Source organism: Tauraco erythrolophus, chromosome 14, assembly GCF_009769465.1.
Source record: "Tauraco erythrolophus isolate bTauEry1 chromosome 14, bTauEry1.pri, whole genome shotgun sequence".
Lineage (NCBI taxonomy): Eukaryota > Metazoa > Chordata > Aves > Musophagiformes > Musophagidae > Tauraco > Tauraco erythrolophus.
Genome location: NC_141478.1, coordinates 16,950,769 through 16,969,045, shown reverse-complemented (window position 1 = coordinate 16,969,045; position 18,277 = coordinate 16,950,769). Strand labels below are relative to the sequence as shown.

Below are 18,277 nucleotides of genomic sequence, written 5' to 3'. Positions count from 1 at the left end.
TTCAGTTCACTGGAAGGTAACTGCCTGTGCACTCTAATACTGAGACTGAATACATGACTCTAGCAGCCTTTACAGCCACACAAAAGGGATCTGATATTATATAATTAAAGACAAACTACATGATGGCCTACATATCTTTTGACATTTTCTTAAGAAATTAGAGACCCGACAAGTCACAATCATATACCAAGTATGATGGTGTTGAAGTGATCAACCAGGTGTTACTCTAACAAATGCCAAAGAGTATTTCAATACATCTCCATTTGCCTCAATTCGTAATGCCATTCTGAGAAGAAATAAAAAAACTAAAAACAATGTACTCAGAAATATATTTCCAATTAAAATTAAATGAAAACCCAGTCCCTAGTATAATGACAATTATGATGTTAATACCCTTGGTAGATTTAAACTGGAATGCTGAATTTATTCAGAAACATGAATCAATCAGTCTGAATCAGTTCAGAAGCACAAATCAAGGTCAATCACAATTTCAAATTTAGCAAATTAAATTAGTTGTTCATTTATGGTTAACATCCTTAGGTTAATCTCAAGGCTGCATAAGCTTCACCTAGTATTATGCTTGAGACTTAATAATTTGCCTTGACATTTAGAATAGTTCTTATATAAAACTTTGGAATTGTTTTTAAATAAAAAGCAAGATGACAGAATAAACAATGCTGAAAATATATTTCTTTTCCCCAGAGGAGTTATAATCTTGGATCAAAAGCCTGCAGTTTTTTCTCTTTCCATCAGTATTGTATTTCAAAAGTTGTTCTAATTAATGTTTTTTTTAACAAAAAAGACTTTTTTTTCCCCCTCTGTATTTAAAGCTATTAATTATCTATGTTAAAACCAGTAATATGTATTTTTCTGCATTGTTTTCTATGTACTCAACCAATAAAGTACAAAAGAAAAATGTAAAGTACTATCATTTCATTAACGGTAAAACATGTTAATTGGTTAAATAAAATATTTATTTTTGTATTATTTAAAGTAGCTTAGGTAAAACAAACTGGCCAAAATGGGCTCTACTGCATAAGGTCAGTGCTGTGTTCATATATCCATCAATAGATGAAACTTATAATAAATGAGTCAGTACAATATTGTGAAGCAAGTCTAAGCTACTATGGAGGATTTAGTTCTTGGAAACAGCTGCATAACAACTACACTTCTCTGAACAGTAACAAATTAAGGGCATTCACAAGACTCCAGCTGTGCTAATGAATTCTTCCTTCCACTTCTACACAGACAATCAAAATACCTGCAGGACTTCTTAAAGAATGTCAGTGTTTCTACGTCTCCATTGTAAGAAATAACTCTGATATGTATCATTTGTGTTATTATTCATTTATCCTTTTACTAGTTTTACAGACACATATTCAAATTAAAATGCTCAGCAGGAAAAATCAAGGCAAATGAAAGTATAAAACCAGAACAATTTTATTTAAAAAAAAAAATAAATCAAACTACAGAATAATATCTACCACCTCAGAAGCCATTTATAAGATGATTTTAATGGAAGACGAGTTTACATTAGATTAAACAAAATAGAAACTGCAATAAATCCATGCTCTTCAGTACAGACCAGATTGCTTTGATCAGCAATATACTCTATGAACTCGTTAACAGTATAGCACAGCATTCTGTTTTGATCACCAGATTTTTTTCACTGGAGGGAGTGGAGCTAATCACAGCAACAATTACCCAACACACTGGTAAGAACATTTCAAACAACAAATTGATTCTTCAGCCTGCCATACGCTTTAAAAATCTACCGAAGAGACTGGGGAAGTGAAATAAGGATGTCATCACAAACATCCATGAAAGTTAAAGCCTCTAAATAGCCTTGAAAAAAGCAGGTGAAACTCCTAGTAACAAGAGCCACAGCAAAATAATGTACAGACACTCATTCACAGCTGCTGTCAGAGCACCCGGGTGCACGTGCACCTCCTTGCACATAGAGCATGATGGGCACACACATATCCCCACAGAGAGCATGCAAGGTCAATCACTCCATCCTGCTAATGAGAGCAGGCAAGCACAGAGAGAAATACTGAGCTTCTACATCTCTGCAAGAAAGCATATAAGATATCATACCCATTCAATGGCGTAATACTTACTACAGTGAAGCAAAAATTAATGTTACAGGTGAACACATGCGTCTCCTATGTAAAAAAGGCAATCACGCGTTCGCTAATTCTCACTTTGTGATTATCTCTCCCTTTGTTGCCTCTTCCATTTTGTCATGCATTCCACAGTTCTTTATTCAGACTGCCCTTGGTACTTAGCTGTCTCTCTTTTCTCCTCTTTTGGAGAATCTCCTACCCTACTGTGTTACTTTTGTACTTCACACGCTGACATGCGCTGACCTCTAAAGCAGTAGTACACAGGGATTCTAGCCAAATTCACTTCATTGTCAGTACATGGCAAGAAGAGACAAAACAATGCATCTGAAAAAGGTAAGACTAGAAAAGAATGGAAAAGTGGAGAAAAAAAAAAAAAGACTCAGCATTTATACACCATTTTGCAAAATCATTCTTTGGAATTCCACCCTGATGCAAGTGGAAGTACACTGGAAATTATCTGCTTCACTATGACTGCAGGTTAACTAAAAACTTACTGTGTGCATGTTTATTGAGAGCAGACTAGCACCAGCTGCCTCCAGAAAATATGCAGAACTGGACTTATTCATACTGATAATGACTGCAGTGCTCAGATTTCCAGGGAGAGCTCCTTTGTCAACATAGGCTGATTTTAGCAGGAAAGTGTTATGTCCATTTTCCTTTAGAAGTATTGTTTTTAAGACGCTAATTTTAGTGATTTCTCAACTCCCAAAGAGTTACAATACTAAACATGAAAAAGAAGGTATCTTAGACATGCCACCTCCATTAAAGTTCATGAGATGAGTTCCTTATAAATGCTTTCAAAGTCACCCTTTCTGTCACTCCCACAAAACATGATCACTGTCTTGTAGGGAAAGAAGGGAACAATTTCTCTGCGTTTACGCGTTGTAGGAGTAGTCAATGTTGGTAGTGCTATCAGCCATGTACAAAATCTGTCACATGGTCAGCAACCACCAGATCCATTCCTACACCTCAGAGCTGTCATAGAGACTCCCAAGGCAGCTTACACACAAATGAGGACAACAACTGCCCAGCAGCCCCAGTGCTCTGTCACGTAGGGCAGTCCCAAACTGCACCTGCATCCCAACATGACCTTCAGAAGTCCTAGCACTGGTGCAGCACTTGAACAGCTTGAGAGCCATATGCAGCTAAAGAATCAAAGGTTAGTCACATCTTACCTATTGTTATAAATAGACTGTAAGGTCCTTGAGAGCAAACACTTTGTGTTTGCACAATGCCTAGTACAAAATCTCTGTTGATGAATTGGACTCGGAAGTGCTACTGCTATACACGGTAGCTTGTGCAAAGCCAGAGTTTGTTTCAGTGTAATAAACATTAAAATATGGATGTAATGAACATTAGTACGACAAGCTCATGCTACAAGGTAGTACGTATTCCACGTAATCCTGCTCTTTCTCTTTTCTCCCAAGTTTCCTGCAAGGCAGAGTAGAAGTTCTGCAACATTTCTGGGTTGAGACAACCATTTACCCACAGTCAACAACACGTAAAGATTTGTTATTTTTTTTATACGTACCACTAAAGCTGAGTATTTCAAGGGATAGTATCTGGGGAAGCACAGCATGATGATACTCCTTAAAGAAGAACTCAAGGGCAATGAAACAGGTTTTACTTAGATTGTGGGAACAGCTTCTAATCTGATTAAGTGGTAGCACTAATACATAGAGAGGATAAATAAAAGAAAAAGGATGCAAGAAGTGGAAGACGGATAGACGCTTTAAGGGAGCGGCTGTACTATCACCCTGTGGCTTAACATTATTTCATGGCTTTATCGTCTCGCTTGCTGTCTTAGCAAAACAGTAATGAGAGGCATCACTATGACAAACCCCAGTATCATCCACTTAAAACAGCATCAGTATCACTAAGAAACAAAGCCCAGATTTTGTTAGCAATCCTGCAGATTCTCATCACTTGTAATCAGGGAGAATTTATACCTCCTAAAAGGATGTTAGGGATACTACAGTGTGAGCCAGCTATGGGACGGTAACACCGGTATGAAACACACCAACCAGGAGCCGTGCGCTTCGACAGTCCCTCACAAACACCTGAGGCTTGCGCTAAGTCACTGCAGCAGCAGCCCATCCAATAAGGAGGTTTTATAGGCAAAGACCTCTCCATATTAAGAGTCACAGGTATAACTAAAAGCCATTAATACCACAAACTTCTGATTTTATTAACTGTGGTAAACAAGAAACTCGGCAGCATCATCTCATCTCAGACAACTCTCACAAGGCACCTGTGTTAGTCCCTCCAAGTCGCTCTTCAGCCGCTACTGCAATTTTACACACGCAATAGGCTCTTTTCCAGTTATCCCCTCCCTCGCAAAGAATAATCCTGGTTTTTAATGAGTCTCCCAGCTTAATGTGGTTCCCATAACTTATCCCCTGCCATTGCTGAAGTCACAGTAAAGTAGTAAATACAATATTTTCATGTATTGCATTTTTATATGCGCCTATTGCATGGAAATCCAGAACTTTCCAACTTGGGACTCATTTTTTTTTACACTTGGAGAAAAGAAAGTATAACTTAATTTTTATGTCTTTCTGCGGTTAGGATTTGTCCTCAGTAAGAATTTGTTTAGTGATAGAGAAAAAATTACAAAAAGATCAGTTTGGGATGCACATAGGCATTAATTATTTCAAAGTGAAATGCAGTGACACTCAGAACTATTAATGGATCTCCATCTAATTACATCATGAAGAAAACCAACAGTTCACTGGATGCTCAAATCACATCGAGTTTGTCAGCATATAAATTATCCATTATTAAAATTCAAAACTTTTCATCTTTGTTGTGCATAAAATGTATATACTACAGCTTAAAACAGTTGTAAAGAGAAAGTTTTAAAAAGCTCTTTCCCATCATTGGGTAAAAGAATTTCTCACTTCTAAATGTTTTATTTTCAATTTTATTGTATCTGCCAGTGCCTGAGCTTTCTTCCTAGAAAAAGATACTTAATGTGAAAAACATCCAGTTCTGGGAGCACTCTAGAAAGATTTAAACCTACTAATTTCCTCGACAATTTCTTTAGATGTATTTCTAATTGCCATTTTAAAACAACAAAAGTACCGTTATACAATATCGAGAAATATTTCAGTGTGATTCTAAATTATGTATCAGCAAGAAAATCCATACTTATAACTCTTGATTTGTGTACTTAACTATTTAAACTTCTATCATCCTTTAACATGAGACCTCAGAATAAGCAAGCTTCCTATCCTGATCCTAATTATCAATACTTAGCTATTAACATATGAATTTATACATATACAATGCTGTACACATTTGTATGCTCCAGAAACAGACATGCTGCATTATGATCTGTCTCAAATCTCTCTGCAAAGCTTTTACAGCATGCAAGATACTCTTTTTACCGTTGGCTATAATCTCTTTTTCTTTGAAGGCCCCAAGAGTAGAGATAGATTTGGATAAAACTCCTTAATAGGACCACACAGATGAAGACCATATAGCACAAGCTAAAATTATTGTTTCAGTAATCTCATTCCCTAAGGGAATTTTTAACCTTCAGTAAGGTAATGATTACACCAATATCACTACTGTGACAACAGTTTGCATAGACACACGTAGCTTTCAACTGGGCAGTGCGAGCTACTGACAGCACAGAACCGAGCACAGGCTCCCTGCACGTGTGTTTCTCCAGTTACGGGACCCAGCTTTGCAGTACCCAGCCTGTCAGAAGCATCTGAACACCACAGAATACACTAAATCCCAAATCCTTGCTACTAATTTCATTACTTCCTTAAACAGCACACAACAAGCTCTTTGTCCCAAAGACAGCACTGCAAGACTTTGGAATTAGAAACAAAACAGTCCTGAGAAAAAAATACCAATTACGCTATAAAAAAAGTCATCTGTTAAAAAAAAAAAAAAAATCACACCAAATGACGCAACATACTCAAACTATTATTTTGCTTCAGATAAAGGTATATTCCTAAATTGCATCTGAACATGTTCTATTGTTTATATTACCATGTAATGCCAGACAATTATCTTCACATCACTATTGATTTGCATGTTTTAAAGACAGCACATATTTCCTATCTACCTCTTTCATCCTCATATTTAATAAACACTTTATAATTTAACATATTATTTGACATTACTTTAGTATTTCAAAACTACATAACTATCCCAGTTTTCTCTCTCAATTCAGCTAAATCTCTAAAGAACCACCTATACAAGTTCTTTGAAACCATGATCACATTCAATTTTCCAAAACAGTAAAACAAATATACATGCATCCTAACCAAAAAGAAGAAAATAAGTATATACCAGTACTGCTTAAATGTAGTAAGATATCATCTGTGATACCAGTTTTTAACAGCTGTAAGCACATATATCTTTAGGAAGATTTATTTCTTTTTCTAGTACTCTACAATAGCCATATACAACTAAAATAATGTTGTGGGCTTTGGAAGAAATAATCTATTTTACTTTAAATGTGACTTCCAAAATCTAAATATAAAAACAGAATTTGAAAGTATATTTCATTTGTCATATCTACTCCATTTCCAGCTATTTTCTTCATCTTATGCAGACAGCAGTATTAAAATCTGACATCAAAATTTATATCTAATGGTTGCTGAAGAACAAAACCATAATTATGCATCACTAATTATACAAGTAACATCACTGTTCTTAACATTTGGCAGTGTAGAACTGCAATTACAACATCATTAATTACAATACCTTTCCTAATTCTGACAGAGATAAACCCAATGCAAGAGGGACACTGCTTTATTAGCATGATCCTCGTAACTTCATACAGGATAAATGTAAGAGAGATGGTACTTACAGTGAATTCACAGAAATCAATGCTATCGAGACTTTTGCTTCTGTGTATTCTCCCTTTTATTCTTCTTAAAGAGGGCTTTCCCTGACTTACACTACAGGTAGCACCATTGGGATTTTCAGAAGATGGAGTTACCCTGCCAAAGAAAGAGAGCCACGTATCAGACAAAGAGTATATGTTTTTATTGAATACATTTGCTTAAAATAAAAAATTTACAAAGGAGAAAACATTACCATGCTATACTAAGAAGGAACACCATTTCAAGCTTTAGTTTTCAATCACTAAGAGCCAAAATAAGACCACAAAAGTACGTAGAAATCTAGTTTCTATCAAGTACACCGCTGCTTGCAGATTTAGTCAAAAACTATTGTAGTCATCAATTTTGTATAAAAGTGAGAAGCACCAAAGAGATTACAAAAAAACATCTCTAACATCTAAAAAATTTAAAGGAACATTTTTCTCTATTAATTCAGTGAAAAATTGAGTCCTGTGATACATGTTGATGGCTGTCAGTTAAATCAGTAGGAGCCTGGCAGCATTCAGCTTTTGACCTTTTCCAGTTTGAGTGCTAATGGTACTTCAGCTATTCCAGCTATGAATAACAATGAACAATAATGAAATGAATAGGATCTGTTAAAGTTAAAGGGGTAGTACATTAAGGAACTCACTTTATAAGGTCTTTCATCATACTGTAGTCTACACATAGTCCTAAGGAGAGTTCATAAATAAAATATTTTGAGTAAGCAATCCATATTTCAAGGACCTTGTTGGAAGTTGCTAATGAGTCAAATTAAGTGGGGTTAACAATTAACCAAACGTACTAAGGTTTGTGAGGCCAGTATTTTAAATGCAAGATAATCTCTAGTCAGTCTGACACCATATTAGAAGAAGGAGAAACTGCATTCCAGCAAATACGCTCTCCTGGTTTCAACATATGCTCACCAAGAATCACCTAAAAACGCAAAAATTCTCCATGTGCAGATTTACCCTTGTCTCATATTTTCTCAACTGCAGCCATAAGAGACTTCAAAAATTAGCTTACATGAGAAATAATACATATCTTTTTGCATTTCCCAAGACTTTGGGCAGTAGTTCAGTGTTTTTCTCTGCAACCATTAAAATTTCTCTCACAAAAAATATTTAAGTACATGTTTTAGGTTCTTCTACTTAGAATTCTAACAGCTTTGGTATGTACATACATGTTTTTACACAAAGAAAGAAAGGTGGTGTCATCTTATACAAACACATCACCAAAAAAAGATGTTGCATAGAGTGGGCTATGTTAACACTTGAAATACAAAATTCAAAGTGCAAAATACAATAGCCACAAGCTGAATACACTTCTCTAATTAGTGAGACTCTATTATTCAATAAGATCTCATTCAATTTATAAAGTTAAAGCCCTTCATTTTTGGTTGAATTGCTGTGGTTACCAAATAAATATTTTGTTTGCATTTTTTTTTCACACACGCACACACGCTAACAGCTTGCTCTAAGTTCTCTCAACAATATCGTAATTTGTTTTAGATGTTTTTTCCCCTTGGGTTAATTTACTGCAAATTTTTAACTGCAAAGATAAATCAAAATTTCTAACTAGAAACATAACTATAACATTCATACATTTTAATTACATTATAAAATTCCTGCTGAAACTGCACCAGGTTTTTGGTATAATCATATATGGATTACATTTTGAGAAACATGCCCAGCTACTACACTAACATATTTGTTCACAGTACAGAAACCGCAAAACTGTCAGAGATTCCCTGCTAAAACGTCTTTAAGAATGACCAGGACAAATTTCCAAAGACAACTGCTCAGTCTCAATTCTTGTTCCACAGAGAGTGACATGTATGGTGATAGTATATTTCTATTGTATGAACGTATCTGCTGTTACTGAGCTCTCCAAACGTCTCTGATAAAGTTAATCCAAATGCACATTAACTGTACAAATTCTGAGCCCATGTTATATGCAGACATTGGAGCCCACAGAGAGATCCACTGTTTCAGTACGGTTAAACGTCTGAGTTAATTCTCTCTCCAGAAAAATCTTTGAAGGCTGCCTATTTCATTACTTACCACTTCAGCCAATAAATCTTCATCTGCACCTCTGGCGAATTAAACACTTGGTACTTCTTCCTTATACTTAATAGAAAATTTTTTAAACAGCTGTAAGCTGCACTGGGCTTTTCTTAATTTTGAACTATATTTCAAACCACTTATTCTAGGGCCTTACCTATAAACGTGCATTTCTTTAATTGCAAGTCTTTTAATGTTTTCTGATATGAGAAGCCTTTACATAAGAAAAAAACAAAGTAAGAAAAACCTTATGCGAAAGAAAAACAAGTAAAAGTACCAGGCTAATCAAAGTTCTGCAGTTTTAACAAAGAACTAAACTAATGATATATTTTGAAGGCACTTCTACTTGCGAACTCCTCTTTAAAATCACTTGAAAAAATGAACTTGCTTCCTCTGGAATCCATCCACCATTTCATTCAGCTGGAGAATAAATTATGGCTATTACTTATTAGCTTCTGAGATTGAGAAAAATGCTTTTAGAAATCATATTTAACTTTCAAAACATAACTTTATGGGAAGAAATATCACGATTGAAAGACTCCCTTCAATCCTTTATAAAATCATTAATTTCTAGGTGTCTCTACAAGAAAATAAAGTATTATTTAACCAACCAAAGAAAAATCCAATCAATATCATTACTGGCAATCTGGAAGCTTTGCACTGTATTGTGCACCAAAGGAAGGATAGGAGGCAAGATAACCATATTTACAGAATTATGGGGTTTTGACTCTACGGTTGATGAGGAAACTTTGGGACAAGTGCAAAGAAATTAAATATCAGCTTTTCCAGTGCCTCTGCTACTTCTTACAGTTTTAGCAAACAGAAGCAATAACAGACCTGGGACATACCTGGATCTATTTCACCTCATCTTCTCAGAATGTTGGATGCAGCAACGAAACTCTCAAGAACCCATTTCCAGTAACACTTGTGCAGTACTGCAACAGGAACTCTTTCAAATACTGGAAATTTCCACAAGGAATACAACTCAAAAGTTGCAAGATAAACACCAGTGTCAGCTTCAGTGAGTCCAAATTCATAAGACAAGGCCCAAAGCGTTTGAGGTTGACTTGAAACTAAATTATTAAAAAAATCTGAAAAACAGCTCTTAAAATCCTTCTCATTTTTGAATCTTGTTTTGCGTTCTCAATGTAATCACAGAAACTGAGTTTATTCTTTTTAAATGGATACTGAAACTGTAATGCAATATTCTGTGGTTCTGGCATCTGAACCTTACATTTGAAAAAACTAATGATTCATGAAATTTACTTATCTCCTTTCATCTTTTATTTGTATTGCTTTATTAATAGAAAATTAATAAGTGAATTGCTAAGTCACTGGCTGCGGTACATGCATCAGGGTATAGAAGACTTATCACAGGTTAAAGCAGAAAGATTTGCAAGAGCCCTTTCAAAACATCTGCAACTCAGCAGCTACTTCAAGGCAAGTGCTATTCAATCAAAGCCTAAGAATGGTATGTTCAAGGCAGTGTAGAGATTTAAAAAGTAGGATACAGCATCAAGATCTTTGAAGGGAGCGAACAGTTCCAGATGCCTTGTTTGAAATGTGCTGTTTCTGTTCAAAGAACGCGTTTAATGTTCTGGAAATATAACACATTTCTAATGTAGCTCATCACAAGAATCCTAAATTAAGGCAACCAAATTCATTAACTTTAGGAAATTTTAGACAAGTAAAATTGAACTGTTTTGTAAATCCCACCTAGAGCCTGAGGGCCTTACTTATTATCCACAATTCTTACAAGAGATTCATTGACCTTGACTGGATCCTGAATGTCTTTTAAGAACTCCAAAAAAATATCTTTTTGTTTAATAATGAGTCTTCTGAAGAATTTATAAAAAGACAGCATCAGAATATTTAAAAAACAAGTCTTGAAATCAGACGATTTCTGTATTTCTTTTCGAAGTGCTGGAGTTGATATAGAGAGTTTTTGACAGCTATATAGACTCAACAAGACTTTTAATGGTGACATAATTATTACAGTTCACATATACTGCAAGTTGTCTGCCTATCTTATAACAAATAGCATTTAGGTACTTCTAACAAAATATTATGAGAAATAGTTTCACAACATGCAAGTCAAACTTCTTAGAAACTTCTACCTCTAGTAGTAACACAGATCTCAATTGAGAGATGAATAAAATTTCTGTAATTGTATGTCCTCCGATTAGTAGACAGGCTTCCTCGATACTACCAAAAGCGAGGACGTCAGCTGGGCTCAGCTGAATGTGATCAGTATGCCTTCTGGCTCAAACACAAGGGTGGAAAAGCTGAAACTTACTCCCACTGATCAGACTGGAAGACCTAGCAGTTATAGTTGCTCAATATTAACATCTGTTTGGGGAAAAAGAAAGGCACATTTGAAGCAATGACTAGTAACACTGAGCAGTCAGCTGTTATGCTAAATCCTTGTGCATCTCAGCAAACATCTTCAGTTCGAAGCACAGCATCCTGCCTTCATCAGAAAAATAGTATTAGTTTATTAATTGCAACACAAATAACCCTTACAATGGGCTAAACTGAAATTGTTATCCCCATTTCAAACACATATTAACAGGAATCTGTAATCAAAAATGGAAAACATCAATCCTGGTAACATGTATTTTTCCACATAGTTCTGTAGAGACACAGAAGAAGTTCAATCTTTGATGGTTGCTTTCCATACTGAAATGACATTTGCCACTATTTGATTATTCCAAATATGACTCTACTTAGAACATAAATAAACAATGGCACTTTGTCCCTAGGGATGGTCCTAATGATAATACAGGCACCCTTCATTATAAGGCTGGACTTCTACATTATAAGCCCCAGCCTGAACATAAAGACTCTAAGTCAACAAAGCTTTTCGATTGGTGCTTAATTCCAGACATGCTGGTTACTCCTCACTGATTTCCAGTAAGTTTACTCCTGTGCTTGAAAATAAACATGCCTGTGCAATATCTTCAAAAGAGAAGCTATCATTAAACAGCTAGGCTTTTAAATCACACGTTATTTTAACAATAGCACCAAACAGGGGAATTGGATCCTGTCAAAATTCAAATTCTGTAGTGCGTTGCACCTATGTTCTTCTCTGTAACCTAGATTGCCTCAGACAACTACCAATCATTCTTAAAAGACATAGAAAATGTAAATAAGGACAAGCCTCAGCCATTTCCATAACATTCTTCACAATGAAAACTTATCACTAATTGAGCTTTTTGTCTTATCTCATGACTCTGCACTCCCTTGCACCAAGGGGAGCATAGGGGAGTAAGCTAAAGCAGAGGAAGCCTTTCAAAGAGACAAATGCTGTAAGAAACAGAATGGAATATTAGTGAGAAGAATTATTAGAGTTGCTAGGATATCCTGTTCCTGTTGTTTGTTTGTTTGCTCTTTCTCCTTGAGGTAGAGAAACATAACATTCAGTGTGACAAGAAATTATGGTCTACTTGTGCAGTTCCCCTTAATAATGTGATTTAGCATTTCCCTATTGTAAAAGCATTTAAGTTGCATATATTTGGATTCCAGTAAATATTTACACCAATTCACTGTTTTAAGGTGCTCCCAGCTCAGTAGTTATTCTTGAGCACCTTAGCAAATGCCATTCCCTGCTGCACTCTACCTATACTAGCAGTATTATGATGGTGGGTTTTGTATCCAAATACTGTTCCCCCAGCAAGACAATCAAAACCATCCTACTAATCTCATTAGGTTCCTACATATTAGATTACACCATCACAGAAACATGGGAAAGAGTCTGAATCAGCAATTCGTGACTCCAGCAACCTCCTCCATCACTGAGTCTAAAACTCTACTGCCCCAAGTAAACCTCATCATAAAACAATCAAGCTCCACATTGAACACAAGCAAGTTTCTGTCTCCATCAGTTCCCACTGCAAGCCTGTGGCATAGCTTCCTTCTGTCTGTTTTCTTCTCAGCTAGTTTATAACAATTTATTCTTAATCCATCATGAGACATTGGTGTCCACCTTTTTGGTTTTCATTTGTAGCTCTGCTTTCAGGCATCACGGAATAGGATGTACATTTTTGGGGAGAAGCGGGAGAAAACTGGAGTGACAGATGCTCAATAAAGAAATAAAACATTGCTGTTGTTATCTTTTTCATTTTCTTTCAGTAGGATTCAGGTGGATTATCTCCACCAAAAAAAAGATGAGTATTTTAACCCTTTTTCATTAAATTATATCTTTGATTCCACTTACAGTATGTATTAACACATCTAAGAGTTTATGAATCTGATCTGTTAAACAGAATATTGTAAGTTTTAAAAAATAAGTAAATAAAGAGAGATGTAAAAGCATCCTCTGATTATAGATTGACTTGATTTATACATTCTCTTTAGGTATTTCTGTCATTTCCAGTGATACAGTACTGGAATACACTTTTGGTTTACGTGTTGGAAATGTACTCTAATATTGCATTGATTTTAGTAACAGCAGCATACTCTTCTCTCTAATATTCAGATTTTCTTAATGCATTATTTGAGACAGACTATGCACAAGAAAAAATTAACACGACAAAATATCCTTAAGCATTTCTCTAAATGCATCAGAAAACAGTATTTCATCCGTAAGCATAAATTCTATCCATACAGGTAATGCCTAATGCTATTAAAGTTCTCAAAAGAAACTTGACTACATAATATCATATCACCTATTAATAAGGATATCCCAGAGACATGCTTTCAATTGCTTAAGTAATTCATACATCTCCCTAAAATTTAAAAAAGTTACCTTATTTTTCTTTAACACTTTTAGTCAACTAAATCTTCACATAGCATTGCATTGCAGCAATGTGATGTCAAGTTACAAATGTTATCAAATGCAATGCTTATAGTATGTATCAGTAGAAATCTACTATATTGTTTTGCTGTACCTCAAAAAGCACAGAATCTCACCACAAAGCTAGGCAATACACAGCTTATCTAAGTCCAGCTGAAGACATAAGTAGGAGTTAAATTGTGTCCTTTAAGACTCAATTTTAAAGTACACAAATACAGATGCCTTCACTTTAACATGCCAGCAAAGAGAACATTTCCAAGGAGACTCAGGAAATATGAAATAGAACAATGGTAATCATTATATTACCCATAAGTAACCTTCTTAAAAGAAGTAACACACCAATACATAAACTGCTGCACACAGACAGGAGTGGCATTTGGGCAGAATAAAACAGATACAGTATGCTTTATGTAACTTACATAATCAAAATCAAACCATTGAATACACTATAAAAACCTTTGATTAAATGTAACAAAACTTATCTGTATGACAATATTTTTGTCTAAGACTACATTTGATTTTGTACATTAGAGTTAGGACTAATAGATTTGCCAAATTGTTTTCTTATCTGCAAGAATAGCAAGATTCGTAATTAATGACAAAAAAGCTTACTAGTTTCACATTATTTTTCTTCTAGTGATGTATTTCCTTGACAGTCTACTGTAGCAGACTGGGGGGGGGGGGGGGGGGGGGGGATGGGCAGGAGAGAGGAATAAAGTTAAAAATCCACATTCTTCAATTCATGTGAGGCCCATTTTTGTTACACTGCTGACATGAAAATATTTCCATTTGTGAACTACCTATTTTTAAATAAAATGACCTATCATGCTTTCTGTGAGACTTTACTTTCCTTCACTAGGAATATAATAAGTACAGTGAAAGAAAGTCATTTGAGCGTTACCACTTAAGTATGACTCTTGGTCTTTTATAAACAAGTAACTCTCAGTGTACAAATTTGTTCTTGATATTTTCCTCCCAGAAAATCTGGCTTCACAAGTTCACAGATTTTCTCCTCATAATTTGTCCTGATGATGACACACATCCCACTGCTTCAGTCAAGCTAACAGTGGGCTCCTGCAAGTCCACGAGTGACTGGGTATCGCAGTGCCATATGCTTGTCACTGCCCTACTCACCCACATTACACCATTATGCTTTAATACATTTTTCACAACATATCGTTGATTCATCCAGAAAAATCAGTTCAGCACACAATCAGCAAGCACAAAAACGGTGGCAATAAGTCAGGTGAAAAGGAGGCTTTAAATCAAAATGATCATATACGAACAGCATTGCCTCTGTCACTCGCTAATCTGTAAGGCTCGTATTTCCCTTTTCCCATTTTTTAAGATACACCTGTTAGCGGAAGCAGGGGCTGGGAAATTCAGACCCCGGCTGCCCGCACCCCCCGGGGCGGGGAGGGGAAGGCGCGGCCGTCGGAGGCAACACTCGGGCTGTCGCGCCAGCGGCAGACCCCGCTGAGCGGCCCCGCGCCCCGCAGCAGGAGCTGCCATGGCCGTGCTCTGACCGCGTCCGACAGCGGGTCTCCCTGAAGCGTACGATAGCAGCGGGAGCCCTTCCGAGCGGGAGCCCCGCTCGCTCGCGGCCGCGGAAAGCGCCCAGCCGGGTGTCCTCCAGCGGGCGGGCGAGGCGCGGCGCGGACAGCTCCTCCGGCGCCGCCGCACCGCCACCGCCTCCCGGCGCTTTCCACACGACTGGCGGTGAATTCGCCGGGAACTTTCTGCCCCGGAGATGCCCGCCGGGAGCCGCAGGCCCGCTCTCGCCCGGGTCTCGGCACGGCGCCCCCGGCGCGGCCGCATGTCTGAGGGGAACCCCCCGCCGCGCCGCCCGCCCGTCCCGCCGCGGCCCGCGCTCGGCCCGGCGCGGCGCCCCCGGCCCGGCCCGGCCCCCCCGGCCCGGCCCGGCCCGCAGTGCCGCCCTCCCCGTTTGTGCCTACTCACCACAGCTTCCTCTTTAAGGGCATCAGACTGCCCCTGTTGGAGGCCGTCACCCCTATGGCCATCTGCAAGACAGTCAGGTATTTCTGATACTTCATTTTGCCGTCGCCCCCCCTGTCCCTGCCTCGTCCCCGCCGCCGCCACCGACAGAGTCTCTCCAGCCGCTGCATGCAATCATCAAATTTTTATTTCCAGGCATCTGCCGTCCCTGCGTCGTGCTTCTTCCCCTCCTCCTCCTGCCGCGCTCCCTCTCTCTCTGCCCCCCCAGCTCACACTCTCCTCCTCCTGCCGCACTCCCTCTATCTCTGCCCCCAGCTGACGCTCTCCTCCTCCGCCTCCCGCCGCGCTCCCGCTATCCCCGCTCCAGCTGACGCTCTCCTCCGCCTCCCGCCGCGCTCCCGCGCTCTGCCCTCCCCCGGGCCCACGCTCCTCTTCTCCTCCTCCTCCTCCCGCTGTCGCACTCTCTTTCTCTCAGCCCCCCGCACCTCGCGCTCTGCCCCCCGACTTGCTGCCGCGCCTTCCCGCCGCCCCTCCACCCCGCTGCGGAGCTCCCGCTCCCGCCCTGCCGCGCTCCCCGCACCTGCCCCTGACCAGGCCGCTCGCCCCTGCTTTTGCCTCCTCCTCACCTGGGCTGTCTCCAGGCGGCCGCCGCCGCCTCCTCCCCTCGCTAGGCCCTCGGCGGGGCCTCGGCCTCCCCCTCTGCCCCTTCGCTCCACAAGCCGGGCCACTCCTCGCCTCCCCCCCGGGGCAAGCGCGCCCTCCCCGCCATCTCTGCCCTTTACCGGCTACCGGGGCGCTCCCGCCCCGCTCCCCCCACCCATTACCTGGGGTATCCCGCCCCCGCCCATGTGGCGCAGCTGCTGCTCTGCCCTCCCGCCATCAGAGGGGCGCCATGCCGCAGCTCGGCTGTCGCGCAGCGGTGCCCTCTCGTCGCTGGCCTCGTCTCTAATCCCATTAGCGCCTCGAATAGCCCCATGTTGTTTCAATCATTTCCCCCGCTCCCGGCTGACGGTGTCGGTTGCGGGTTAGCGGTAGCCGAGCTGCTGAGGCAAACGCCTCACCGCCTGCCGGGGCGGCCCTGTGGAGGCGGTGAGGGCGAAGGTGAGCAGGAGGGTCAGCAGAGGAGGGCGGGGGTGAGAGGAGGGAAAGGTGAGCTGAGGTGAAGGTGACGGTCAGGTGCAGATGGAGGTGAGGCGCGGAATCGGGCGGACAGCGCTGCAGCAGCAGGAGCGGCGCTTCCCGCCAAGCGTCCCTCGGCACCGGCGCCGTGAGGCGCGGCTGAGGCGCCGCTCCCCCGCACCACCCCGGGCGCGGGGAGTCGCCGCTAAAAAGCCCGCTGAGGCCACGGGGAAGCTCGCTTTTTTTGTTCTCTTCCATGTGAGGAAAGCAACTAAAGTGTGTTAGAAAATCACATGGTGGTTAGGCCAAACTAAAAGTGTTAAACGTTTTTAGGCGAGTGCCCACTTTCTGGATAGTTCAACGAAAGTAGCTGAGCACATAACGGCGTACTGGCCCTACGCGTGACACCGTTACCATTACAGCTTCAGTCCGTTTTGTGTCTTCCTCGAGCTCCGCACTAGGAGTGGCAGAACGCCGTGGTGCTTGACAGGTGCTTTTGGAATTAATTCTAAGCCACCAGACAATACGATCAGAGACCCTCCTCAGCACAAACGTCCCCGAAGTGAAGGGTAGCACCTAGCTGACATGTTGGTCAGTGGTGGTGGGAAACACTGTGGCTAGAGATTTCCTGTTTTGGCTAGGAATATCCTGTAGATACTTTGCAGAATGCAGATACAAACAAGTCTGTGCTGAAGTGACAACTTTTCATTAAGGTACTGTAATGTAAATAATATGAATTGTAATACTTACCAGAGTTGAGGTCCTAAGGTGGCACTATCAGCTAGGAAAAATATTGTGAACATTGTCCCTTTATGTCTCTAAGATGAACATTTCTTCTTTTTTTTTTTTATGTGTAATATATACCTCAAGACTGTAGTAGGCTACATTCTACCTAGCCTGTTCATTACGCAGGAGGCAGAGAAGATAGATATGTTACTTAAAAGTACAACACATTTTAATTAGAAGCATAATAGTTGTATTACTGTAGTTAATGAGGTGAATGGCTTTGCATTTTCAGCCAAGAAATCTGAGATGTATACAAATATCCTGAAATTCTGTGTCACAAACTATTTAAAAATTCAAACGCCAGCTTGATGCCCAGTATAAGCCTGCACATCTGTAGCTCTCAAGATACTGTTACTGGGTTCTTTGTCTTTGAAGAGATCAAGCGTTAAAAGCAATGAGAGATGGTTAACTTGAAATTATTAGGAAGGTTAAGGAGGAGGAATTAATTTTTGTACTTAATGCTAGTAGTATACTAACTGGAAAGTCTATATCTTCTGTAGACAGAACATCAAATCGATTTGAAAACCTTTAGAGATCTTACTTTGCCTTAAAACCAGAAACTGTAAACCAATACATTGCTTTCTCCTT

At 39.6% G+C, this 18,277-nt stretch overlaps 1 protein-coding gene across 4 annotated transcripts in view; it reads right to left on the bottom strand.

Moving 5' to 3' along the window:
* TJP1 (tight junction protein 1) overlaps positions 1–18,277 on the bottom strand; it is a 199,049-nt gene that overhangs the window by 150,294 nt on the left and 30,478 nt on the right. For 2 of the 4 annotated variants that reach the window (XM_086619997.1, XM_086619998.1), the window contains exons 1-2: positions 15,788–15,954; positions 6,958–7,090 (exon numbers count right to left, since the gene is read on the bottom strand). In XM_086619997.1, coding sequence (XP_086476123.1) covers positions 6,958–7,090; positions 15,788–15,954 — 300 coding nt within the window. Of the gene's footprint in view, positions 1–6,957; positions 7,091–15,787; positions 15,955–18,277 lie in introns of those variants that run through there. The other 2 variants (XM_086619995.1, XM_086619996.1) reach the window with 1 other exon arrangement.